Genomic DNA, 12,485 nt, shown 5'->3' on the forward strand with positions numbered 1-12,485 from the left:
CTCTTCCTCTTAAGCATTTCCTTTTTCTCTCTCCTACCAACTATACCTGTTACTTCTGTTTGAGAGTTAAGAAAATAATAATATCTGATAAGCTTAACAGTAGTTGATATATCTCCAACAAGAGAAAGGAAAGGCCTAAGTGTGTTTTTCTCTAACAAGTAAACATTTGACCATCTACCATGTGCTAGATTTAGGGGATTAAATAATCTCTATACTAGAGGATTTTTCAGTATCTCATCAAATACAGTAGTAGAACTGTTCATATTTTTTGACCTTCCGATATTCTTTTTCTGTTACAATGTTATTTCACAAACAACATTATAACCAAGTTAATGGAAGTGTAAAGAAGAGAAAGAAAAAATAATAATTCACAGTCCTATCTGTAACAATTATACTTACTGTTTCTGTTTTCCTCTAGTATTTATCAAAATATTTACATGGTCTTTATAGAGTGGAAGTCATAGGTAATTTTGCATTTTTCTTCACTCTATGTTATTTCATAAATGTTTTCTTAAATGTAATTTTAAATGGATGAATAATATTCCACTCAGTACAGATGGGAAGTAACACTGATGGAGTGCTAGGCATTGTGCAAAGTGTTCTCTATTCATTTCATTTTATCCCCATAGTAGTTATATGTGATGAGTGTTATTTCGCTCATTTTATAAAGGAGAAAATCAAGGCTTAGATTAATTTATTTCAGTTTGACAAACATTAATTGAGCTATACTACATCCTAGGAACCATGCTGAGTTCTGGAGATTCGAAGAAGAGTGAGACATGAGCCCTCCTGTAAGGAATTCAGAAAATGGTGGGGAAGCAAACGAGTTAAGGGATAATTTCAATACAGTATGCTAAGTGCACTGACATAGAACACCTCCTGGGTTAGAGGTGGTCAGGGCAGATTTGCTAGAGCTCTGCTTCTCAAACTTTAATGTACATATGGAAGTTCCTGGAGTTCTTGTTAAAAGGCAGGTTCTGATTTTTGGGTCTTTGGTGGATCTGAGATACTTCATTTCTAATAGGTTTCCAAGTACTGCTACTGTTGCTGCTGGTCCACACAACTCACTTTGGGAATATCCTAGACAATGTAGGACTTGAACATATACCGGTTAGCTAGACAGAGAAATAGGTAAAGGTATTCTACAGAGAGAGCACAGCATGGGGAAAGTCATAGGAGCATAAAAATGTGTATTAAGTGGGTAAACTACTTATAATCTATGGCAACTATTGGCAAACTGTGGCTCACTGGCTGAATCCAGCCCATGGTCTGTTTTTGTATTGTCTATGTGCTAAAAATAGTTTTTACATTTTTAAAGGATTGTAAAACAAAAACAAAAAACAACCCAGGACAAAGAAGAACATATGATGGAGATACATAAAGCCTGAAATATTTACTGTCTAGTCCTTTACAGAAGCAGCTTGGGACCCCTGATCAATACTATTGGTAGTACTGGTGGAGTGTAGAATCTGCTGAGGGTTTAGTGGAAGACATGTTAGAGACAGTAAACAGGGGGATGATCACCAACGGATGCAGAAGGGCTTAGCCTTTATCTTTGAAGTGACAGAGACCCAGGCAGGATTTAAGGAGGGGTGGTCACAGGCTTGGGTTTTTTTTTTTTTTTAGAAAAATCTCTGGCAAAATATAGATACAGGGGGGCAATGCTGGAGGCCAGGGTACCAACCGGGAGGCCTGAGCAAAGGCAGATGGAGGAGGAGAAGACAGCTCTGAGAACTGTCTCAGGCAGTTTTTCATTCTCTTTTGACTGCAAACTTGTCACAAATAATATTTGTCTTTATTATGGATGAACTCAAATATTTTTCATTCCATTAAAGAAAATGCTGGTTAGTACCCACTAAGATGATTTCATATTGGATCTTAACAGTTTGAAAACACTGATCTAAGGAGTTAAAAACAGTAGGATTTTGTCAATGATTTGATGTAAGGGAGTGGGAAACAAGGATCTTGCCATGCTCCCAACTGGAATCCATAATAGGGCGGGAAACCATTCGGAAGATTGAGATGATTCATTCATTTTTGGACATGTTGAGTTTGAGAGCATTGTAGGATAATCAGGCTTTTCAGAAGATAAGAGAGATCAATTTCTCATTCAGTATTACTACTTCACTGTTTTAACTGCTATTGTTTCAACATAAAGATATGTTTCAGGATTTAATGAGCTCTTCCATCCCAGGCTAGGAATTCAACCATTGTTTGCAGTGTTGTCAGTGTTCTAATAGGAGGAAGCAGCATAAATTTAAAATAATTGGATTACATAGAAAAATTTGTAAATTGGGGAGTAACTTGTACATACTACTTTGAGATGTTTATTTAATTTAGTGCTTGCATATTCAATAAGATCAATATTCTGATATATTGAAATATTTATCCAAGATAGAATAATCAGATCACAATTAGTTTGTGTATGGTAGTGTATGTGTGTAGTTTGCTTTAGTTCTGTATACATATGTACTATTAGAGGGTTATCTGTTTTTGATTCCTTTACTTATTCTATGTTAATATAGAACCAACGGCATTTATTTATACCTTTCTCCATGATGGTATCATGATCCTTTAAACATCTGCTGTTGGAACTATAAAAGAATATTTCTTAAATTTTAATCTTATTAGTGTAAATAACATAGATATGTGCCTAAATTAAAGAGTTATTTTTTTTACTAGGAAATAATAATTTTTAAATGCTTTATATAGATTGAATATCTGCTTAAGAAACTGACAGAAGCTATGGGAGGAGGTTGGCAGCAAGAACAATTTGAACATTATAAAGTCAACTTCGATGACAGTAAAGATGGCCTTTCTGTGTGGGAGCTGATTGAGCTGATTGGAAGTGGACAGTTTAGCAAAGGCATGGATCGGCAGACGGTGTCTATGGCAATAAATGAAGTCTTTAATGAGCTTATATTAGATGTGTTGAAACAGGTAAGTGTCTGTATTCTCACATTTAGAATTTGACATGTTCGAAATAAAACAAATTCATCACAAAGATGAGTATAAGTCACTTATACTTTCATACTGATTTAGAACAGGAATAAATTTTCTTATTTTCCTAGTCTTAAGGTTAGACTTCCGTTTTAAAGAATTATTAGTGCATTTCTGAAGTACAGTTAAGCATTGGGAAGTTAAATTTTGAAAAAAACTGTTTAAATCAGCTGTCCCCAACCTTTTTGGCACAGGGACTGGTGTCTCTATGAGAATCTAATGCCTGATGATCTGAGGTGGAGCTAAGGCGGTGATGCTAGCACTGGGGAGCGGCTGCAAATACAGATGAAGCTTTGCTCACTTGCCTGCCGCTTACCTCCTGCTGTGCAGCCTGGTTCCTAATAGGCCACAGACCGGTACCAGTCCATGGCCTAGGGGTTGGGGACCCCTGGTTTAAATGATCACATTTTCAAACTATTTTTATAATATTTTCATGTCATGTGTATATCCACACTTATTGATATGAAAGATCCCCATAGCATATTATTCAGAGAAAAAAAAAGTTGTTGAGTAGCAGGTATCTGATCTCTTTCATGTAATGTGATATGTGCATGCACAGAACTATCTGGAAGGGTGCTCATCAAAATGTTAAAGTGATTGCCTCTGGACTGTGAAATGTCTATACCTTTTATTTTCTTCTTTATCTCTTTCTTATTATTGGACTTCCCATGTATATGATTATATGTTATTTTTCTAAAACCAGAAAAATACCCTTAATTTTGGAAATTTTGCTAAATAAATATCTTTATATAGCAAACATTTATCTTATTAGATTATTTGATGTTTCTCAGCTCCTGCATAGAATCTGATATTACATTTGGGAAGCTTAATGCTTATTAAGTGGAATTTATATATTTTTAGTGAATCTTTGAAATTTCTTATGTTATTATATTGGATAATAACTAATTTGAGATTTCCTTACTTCGGTCCTTTTTTCGCTCAGTAAGTGATATTGTTGTTCTTTGCTCTTTTTTATTGATGGGCACCATCAATAAACATTAATTGAAACTTAATTTGTATAGGTTTCGGTGCTGCAAAGAGGAATGTGACATGGTCTCTGTCCAAAGAGGGCTTTGAGGCCCACCAGGATGGCCGGATATAGGACTACTGATGAATCTCAGTATGGGATAGCTTTTGCTTGTCCAAGGATTAGGAAACTGAACAAGTAATATGATTAAAACTTAGTATAATAATCAAATGATACTTACAGCTGAGCTAATATATCTTTAATGCTACAGATAGTCTACTATAAGCTATCAGCATCTGTACATTTAATATTTAAGCATTAGCTATTCTCGAACAACACTGAAAGGCTTTGGCCTATAATAATGTGTAATTTTGCTGAAGTAAAAATTTGAATTATTTTTGAGGCTGATATGTGGGAAGGAAGTACAGGACTAGTAAGTATGAGCGTGGAAGCTACAGTTAGATGTTAATATCCTAACTATTGGTTCAGTTGTTTTTCTGCTCATCTGGAGCAGAATTCATCCTCCAGAACAGTGTGAAGTTAGGCAGAAAGGTAGATTGGTGCCAGAAAGTGATTGGTTGAGAAGATATACTTGGCCAAGTAGATACCTTTTAACATTTTCTTTCATTGAAGTTTTAATTTACTGAAAATCACTGTTGGGGGTGGGGTGGGGTGTGTGTGTGTGTGTGTGTGTGTGTGTGTGAGAGAGAGAGAGAGAGAGAGAGAGAGAGAGAGAGAGAGAGAGATTTAAACAGAATAGACTGAATAGTATAGTGGACACCTATATACCAAACACCCAGTCTCAATAACCACCAACACATGGCGAATCCTACCCTACCTACTTTTGCCTCTCCTATATTCTCAGACATTTCATTTTATCTATAAATATTTTAATAGATATCCCTAAAAGGTAAGGAATTTTAAAAAACCATAATGCTGTTAAGGTCAGGGATTCTAAAATCTACTATTTATAGTAGCTTTGCAGTGAAGGCAGGGGTTGTCACTGAGTGTCTAAAATTCTGCGTGGATTTTTGTCTACATATGCTTGCATGAATTTGACTGGGTGTAGTGTCCCTGGCCTTCATAGATCCTCAAGTTCATCATCCACAAAGGGCAAGTACCATCGATATTTAGGACCATAAAGCAGATAATGGAGCAAGCAAGAATATCAAGGAAAAGAGGTATCAGTTCTTATAAATAAGAGGACAGGTATTTATATCACATTTAATCTTTCATAGGGTTACATGATGAAAAAAGGCCACAGACGGAAAAACTGGACTGAGCGCTGGTTTGTACTAAAACCCAACATAATTTCTTATTATGTGAGTGAGGATCTGAAAGATAAGAAAGGAGATATTATCTTGGATGAAAATTGCTATGTAGAGGTAAGTTTTCTTTCCAGTGCTGCCCCCTGCTGCTCAAATAATTTATCTTCCTTCTTCAAGACTTTAGATCCTTAATCTTAAATTCACATTTCAAGAATAATATAGTCATAAAGTCGCCATAGTTTCTGAACTAAAAATCAAAGATAACTGACAAAATCTTTTGGTAATTTGAATTTATTTTCTGTCTTATACTCACAAAGTACCAGAAAATCTGGGCCATTTTGAGTGGAATAAGTAAAACTGAAGAGGATGTGAGCATTACTTTTGAATATTTTCAGTGACTTTCAGGATACCTTATTCATGACTGTTAATTCTGTAAAGAAGTAAAGACCTCAAGGACATATCTTTTTGAGTTTTTAATTTATATCTGAACTACTATCATGTCTGTATTTATTGAAGAACGTTTAAAATACCTAAGATCTCACTCATAAACGATAATGTATTTTGATGGATACCTTAGGGTACGCAACACCTACTAAAGAGTCTTCTTAGGACCAACTAAACATGGAGACTCACAAGATTATGGTAGGCCATACCAGTCTCCTTATGAGGATATCTAGGACAGGAACCACGGCTTGCCAGCAGCAACATCCCAGGTATTAGGAGAGGACAGCTATATCAAGCAGGTGTGGGAATCGCCAGGCTTACCCAGGCTTACCACAAGAGTCAGCTGTTATAACAATGCCATGGTATACCCTATAAGGGATGCGCTCAGGTACAAGAGTCGCTGTGCTCAGGAAAGCCCAAAGCATGGCATCCCATCAGGTGTTGGTGGTTCTCCCAGTCCAGATGTAGTATACTAATCAGGGGGCATGGTTCCCATAAATAATGTTGCCTAGGGGACAGCATTAGTAAATCAGTAATAGGCATTTGTAGATATCTTTCACTGACATTGAATTTCAGCCAGATTTGTATAAATAAGTAAGATGGATTTTAATTTAAATACTTAAAAATAAAATTTTGGAGAAGTAATTTTGCTTTCTGTTTTAGTCTTTGCCTGACAAGGATGGAAAGAAATGCCTTTTTCTTATAAAATGTTTTGATAAAACCTTTGAAATCAGTGCTTCAGATAAGAAGAAGAAACAGGAGTGGATTCAGGGTAAGGTAATTTTTATTATTTGTCATGACATAACCTGACAGGGCTAACTTTCTATTTTTGAATCTCGTTGAAGATACTATAGACAATGTTTCCTCATTGTCTATAGTTAGTTCTGCATGTAACATAGTAGCTTAAAGAAAAACAAATTAAGAGGATAGTTCTCAAATTTTTCATCATTTTCATTTGTGTAATGAACTTGTGGGAAAATTATAAACTAGACATTTGAATTTTATTTACTCTTACTACTTAAAGAGAGTATGGAATTTCTTCTTTTAAAGTGGCAATTTGAGTTTTGTGTAATACATAAACAGAAGAGTAATAATGCAGTAACTTTTGAATAATTTCCAATATCTGTTATTTCCACAAGAAATTACGTTTCAAATAATTATCTTAAGAACACAAACTTAATTTAATAACTTTTAAACTCAAGTATTATTTCAAAATTAGTAAAGAATGGGATACGGTATATCCCAAAAGGGGATTCTGAATATGATATTCTTGGACATAGGTTAAGTTACCGGGACTTCATTTTATATATATATATTTAGTCTGTCTGCCTGTGCACTGGCCCAAAGAAAAGCACTAGCAGGGAGTTTGCAGTATAGAAAGAAAAATAGTTTAATACTGAATTGGCCAAGATGGAGGTGGGAAGCTAATGCTAAAAACCCGACTCCTGCGTGGTGTATAGGTTACAGGTTACATAGGTCAAATCACAAGACACTGTGGATTACGGGTTCGGGGCATGCTGGGAACTGATTGGCTGGAGGTGAGGTAAGGGTAATAAATCATTTCTTCAGGTCTTGAGGACAGTTCTCAGGTCTGTTCCAGTGTCCCTCCCTGTGTCTGGTCTCATTAGAAAGTAGCCAGGGGTCGGTCCACCTTAGGGCTCAGGCGCTGAAACATAACTTAGGCCCAGATGTTTTCTTCAGCCTGCCAGAAGTCCACACCTTGTGACCATTAGTCAGGTCTGGGCTATGTCTTCTGCTGCCTCGGGGGTTGTTGATTATCTGGAGGAAAAGCTAGGTCTCTGAGGGCTAGAGAGAGGGGTGGGGAGGGGGAGAGATATGATTTCTAGAGCTAGGATTTAAAACTATATTTAATCAAAGTCATAGAGACCCTTGGTTTCAGGTAAAAATATTGAAAATTGTGGTCATGTGTGATGTGGTTTACGAGTTTGAGGCAAGTGCAGCTAGGTTTGAATCTTCTTACCTGAGTCCCTTGGGTTGAGTTATGAATTCTGTAGCCACTTTCCTCTTCTGTGGAACAGGGATAATAATAGTACCTACTTCTCAAGGTTGTTGCGAGGGTTAATGATTTGATAATGAAGATATGCTTGCACATTTTAAAGTGACACATCAATGTAGAAGCGTTTGTGGTAGATCACAAACAACCTAAATGTCCATTAATTGGGAAATGATTGAATAAACTACGGCACAGCTGCATAACGGAGCAGCACTGTGCAGTACTTTCTGTATAGTGCTTCGTGTGTTGATATGGAAAGCTCTCCACGATCAATTAGGTGAAAAAACCAAGGAGTGTGTTATGCCACTGTTTATGTCAAAAGAAGGTGGAGAATGTACATACATATTTATATACATTTAAAATATCTCAGGAAAGATGTACAAGAAGCTGTTAGCATTAGTCGCTAGTGGAGAGCGGAACTCTGTACTTAGGGATTGAAGTAGAAGAGAGACTTCCTCCATGTCCTTTCATGCTTTTGAATTTGAACAATGTGAAAGTATTAGCTATTCAAAAAATCAAATTTATACAATCGAAACAATTAGGAAAGCAATCAGAGTTCATATAAAAATTAGATAAGTCAAGTAAAGGATATAGCAAGTATTCAACAAATGGTAGCTACTAGTATCTCAGGAGGGGCTGTGTAGAGGGAGATGTTTGCATAAGGCTTAGATGAAGGCAGATTAAACACAGCGGGTAGCAAATCAGATCTCAGAACTTCGAATCTCAGCCCTTACAATGCCTTAATCTTTTAAAAAAATTTTTATTTTATTATTAGTTTCAAGTATACAGTACATTGGTTTGACATTTATATAGTTTATAAAATGATCCCCCGATTGCTCTTTCTCTCCTCTGGCTCTCCACCTCGCCATTACATTAATGCTGACTGCATTCCATATGCAGTGCTCCCCATCCCCATGACCATCTATCAGCTACTAATTTGCACTTCTTTAATCCTTCACCCGTTTCTCCTAGCCCCACCCCCCACCCTCCTCCCCTTTGGCCGGCACCAGATTGTCTTCTGTATTTCTGAGTCTGCTTTTGATTAGTTTGTTTTTTTGTTCCTTAGATTCTGCATGTAAGTGAAATCATATATTTGGCCTTTTGAGAAATATGGAGAAAGTTGTTAAAAATGTTGTTTTAAATTCTTAAAATGTGTGTGGTATTCTCGATTCAGATATCTATCTATTCAAGCACAGATACAGTTGTGGAATTGGGAGCGGGAAGGGACTTTAGAGATCGCCTCTCATTTTAGAGATGAGGAAACTGATGCTGCAAGAGGTTGTGTGATTCGCTCAAGGTCACAGCGCTACTCAGTGGCAGGATCAGAATCTACACGGGGGCTCTGGTTTTCTTCCCACTGTGCCATTTGCATGTTAAGCTCACAAAGAATAAAGGGTATTTCCTGTTTTTTCTCCTACACCGTTTACAGCTATTCACTCTACTATCCATCTGTTGAAGCTGGGCAGTCCCCCACCACACAAAGAAGCCCGCCAGCGTCGGAAAGAACTCCGGAAGAAGCTGCTGGCTGAGCAGGAGGAGCTGGAGCGACAGATGAAGGAGCTCCAGGCTGCCAACGAAAACAAGCAGCAGGAGCTGGAGACCGTGAGGAAGGTGGGAATGGACGCTGAGCTCTCCATTTCACTGCGGGAGCCTCAGCTACCTTACTTAGGAAGTTTGGTTTTACCAAGACCAGGTTACTCTATTTTAGGGAGATATATTTGGTGAACTGGGTTCTCGGGAAGTGTGTCTGAGTGAGACACCCTGGTTTTCCCAGCCCTGAAATTATTAGGATCTCAGAGCAGCAGGGACGACATTTCATTGACCAGAAAAGAAAAGCATATTTATAAAATAAGCACAGATTAATTTTGTCCAGAAAGATGAGAAATTTTATTCTCCTAAAGATGTTGAGGTCACTTTTGGTGACCTGGGTAGGGTCTGTTGCTTTATTTTTTTTCCCCTGTCGCTCCCTTCTTCACTCGTGAGTACACTGCAGAGCCCTTAGTGTAGCATTGTGGGTTTTACTTACTGTTTGGAGTCAAAGATACAGTTTGGGTCAGCTTCTTCCATCTCAGGGCCCGGAGGTCACATACTGTAGGCCGTACAGAACAGTTAACCAACGTTCACTGGGAAACCTTGTCCCCCGGTTATATTAATGGTTCTGCGGGTGTTGGGGGTCCCCAGTGTGTGGGCATGGTCTTTGTTTGGGACACTTTGGGGCTGAGCCTGTCTGCCTTGAATCAGTGGGCTCCTGTTAACCACCGATATCCTCCTCAGCACACCTTTGCCTTGGGATATGGGGGTTGCTCATAGTATTAGGCCCCACATTCCTGGAGGGGTTCTCCCTTTGCAACCTGGGGGAAATGCCACACTCCGTGCTGACTTCCTCGGAGTAGACTCCAATTTTTTTTTTTTTTTTGGTACTTTTATAATCTTAAGAACCATGTGGACATACAGTCTTAAAAATAGTTGTTCCTATCCAGCACAACTGCTTTTTAAAAGCAGCTCCTCAGGCCTTGCTGCTCTTCCCCTGTATCCTGCATCTTGCCTTTTTCTGCTGCAATACATTTTGTTTAAAAACTCCCTTCACAGGCTAGCATGAGCACCCACAATACGTGATTGATGCTTCTGCCGTACACCGTGCACGAAGTGGAAGTGGGTGTTAAAAGAGTGGGGTGGGGATCTGGGCTTGGTGTCCTTCTTTTATAATTAAAAAAAATTATGAAATAGGTCAGGCATACAGAGGACAATATAAAATACCTGTATACAAATAATTATGAAGTGAAAATTCCTGAAATTACTACTCAAGTTAAGATAGAAGCTCCTGGGCCACACAGTAAGATTCGTTCGTGGTTTATGTATCACTTTGAGTTTTTACACATGCTTGAATCCTTGTAGCCACCACAGACACAATACAGAACAATTGCGATGCCTCGAAGAATTTCCTCTCCCTGCTCCTTGTATTCAGACTCCACCCTCACACCAACCCCTGGAAACCACTGCTCTGTATTCTGTACCTATATTTTTGCCTTTTCCAAATTGTTGTATAAATGGGATCATACAGTATGTAAGTTTTCAAGACAGGATTCTTTCACTTAGCATCATGCATTTGAGATTCATCCATCTATTGTCCTTTCAAACTCTTTTAAAGTCAGCCTCCCGGGAGCATGTAGGTGCCCTGCTCTGTGTTCTGTGAATGTACGCCTGAGTTGAGAAGGCCTAGGCCGCTTAGACAGCTTTCCCACTACCTAGTTTTATAGAATTATTTAAGCAACTGACATGGGATTCGATGAATATGTATTGGAAAGTTATTACAGATCCCTTAATAATTTTTAATTTTCATATCAAGAAATAAAATTCTCCAATTTTTCATTGAAGCATTTTTAGAAAAATACTATTTAGATAAATATTTTAATGACCTGGAATTACATATTTGAGAGTTTTGTAAGACTCTTTAGCCCTTAAATAATTCAGAAGAAGGAATAAGGAATCATGGTATTTTTTTAATTAAAAGATTTCTTCATAGGGTTTACCCACGTAATTTTCTTCTTTTTTCTGAAAAAAAGACTTTTTTTTTTAAGAGCAATTTTAAGTTCACAATAAAATTAAGAGTAAAGTACAGAGATTTCCCATATGCCATCATCCCCAACTGGTACCAGCTCCACCTCCTCTGGTTCAGGATATTGGTTCAGAGGCTGGGCCAGCTGGGCCTGCCCCTGCTTCCTCCCGTTCTTCCGTGCTGCTCTAATCTTCAGGGCCTTCTGCTGGGCCCTGGTTCCCTAGGTCTGATTGGGGAAGTGTCTCCTTGTAGAACTGCAGCTGCCATCTGGGCAGAGACCACTCAGATCCCACAGCCGAACCCCATTGTTTTTTTATATCTTGTGTATACTTCTAGATTTATTTAATGTATATATAACAAAATATGAATATACACTCTTATTTTCCCATTCTTTAAACTTAAAAAGTACATGCCCAACTTCATGGTTCTGCAATTTGTTTATTTCATGTGTGTATGTGTGTGTGTATTTGGGATCGTTTTATGTCAGTATAAAGAGAGCTGCTTCATTCTTATTTAAGGCTATATAATGTTCTATTAAATGTCTCTATTATTATTTAACCAGTCCTTGATTGATGAACATTTGGGTTGTTTAATAGACAGTGCTACAGGGAATTTTGTACCTGTGTTCATACATATTCTAAGGTATCTATAGGATAAATTGTCAGAACTAGGTTTGCTGGATCAGAGTATGTCCACATCTATAATTATGAAATCCAGGCTGATGAAACAGCCAGCATCTCAAATCTTGCTATTCACTGTACCAGAGTGAATTAAGTACACCAGCCCAGAAATGTCACACTTCACTTCTATTTACAGTGTTCTGACCAGAACTAGTCACATGTTTCTGATGAGAAGTCAACTGTCAATCTTATTAGAGTTTCCTGTGAGTGATGAATCATTTTTCTCTTGTTGCTTTCAAGATTTTCTTTTTTGTCCTTGTCTTTCCACAGTTTACGATGATGTGCGTGAGTGAGGATGGCTTTGTGTTTATCCTAGAGCTGTTGAACTTCTTGGATGTGTAGATTAAAGTTTTACACCAAATTGGAAACATTTTTAGCCATTATTTTTTCTTCTCCTTTCTCGCTTTCCTCTCCTTTCGATACTCTCATTATGTAAATGTCGGTGCACTTAATAGTGTGGCATGTTTCTGAGGTTCTGTTCGTTTCACTTCATTCCCCTTTCTCTCTGTTCCTCTGCTTGCATAATTTCTGTTGATCTACTTTGATAGATTCTCCT

General features: G+C 37.7%; 1 protein-coding gene across 2 annotated transcripts in view; it reads left to right on the top strand.

Moving 5' to 3' along the window:
• The window catches only part of SWAP70 (switching B cell complex subunit SWAP70), a 67,113-nt gene that overhangs the window by 41,973 nt on the left and 12,655 nt on the right, over positions 1 to 12,485 (top strand). For both annotated transcript variants that reach the window (XM_023521600.1, XM_011377244.2), the window contains 4 exons: positions 2,713 to 2,940; positions 5,206 to 5,352; positions 6,343 to 6,451; positions 9,123 to 9,304. In XM_023521600.1, coding sequence (XP_023377368.1) covers positions 2,713 to 2,940; positions 5,206 to 5,352; positions 6,343 to 6,451; positions 9,123 to 9,304 — 666 coding nt within the window. The remainder of the gene's footprint in view (positions 1 to 2,712; positions 2,941 to 5,205; positions 5,353 to 6,342; positions 6,452 to 9,122; positions 9,305 to 12,485) is intronic.

The sequence above is a fragment of the Pteropus vampyrus genome, unplaced genomic scaffold (assembly GCF_000151845.1).
Source record: "Pteropus vampyrus isolate Shadow unplaced genomic scaffold, Pvam_2.0 Scaffold307, whole genome shotgun sequence".
In the NCBI taxonomy this organism is placed as follows: Eukaryota; Metazoa; Chordata; class Mammalia; order Chiroptera; family Pteropodidae; genus Pteropus; species Pteropus vampyrus.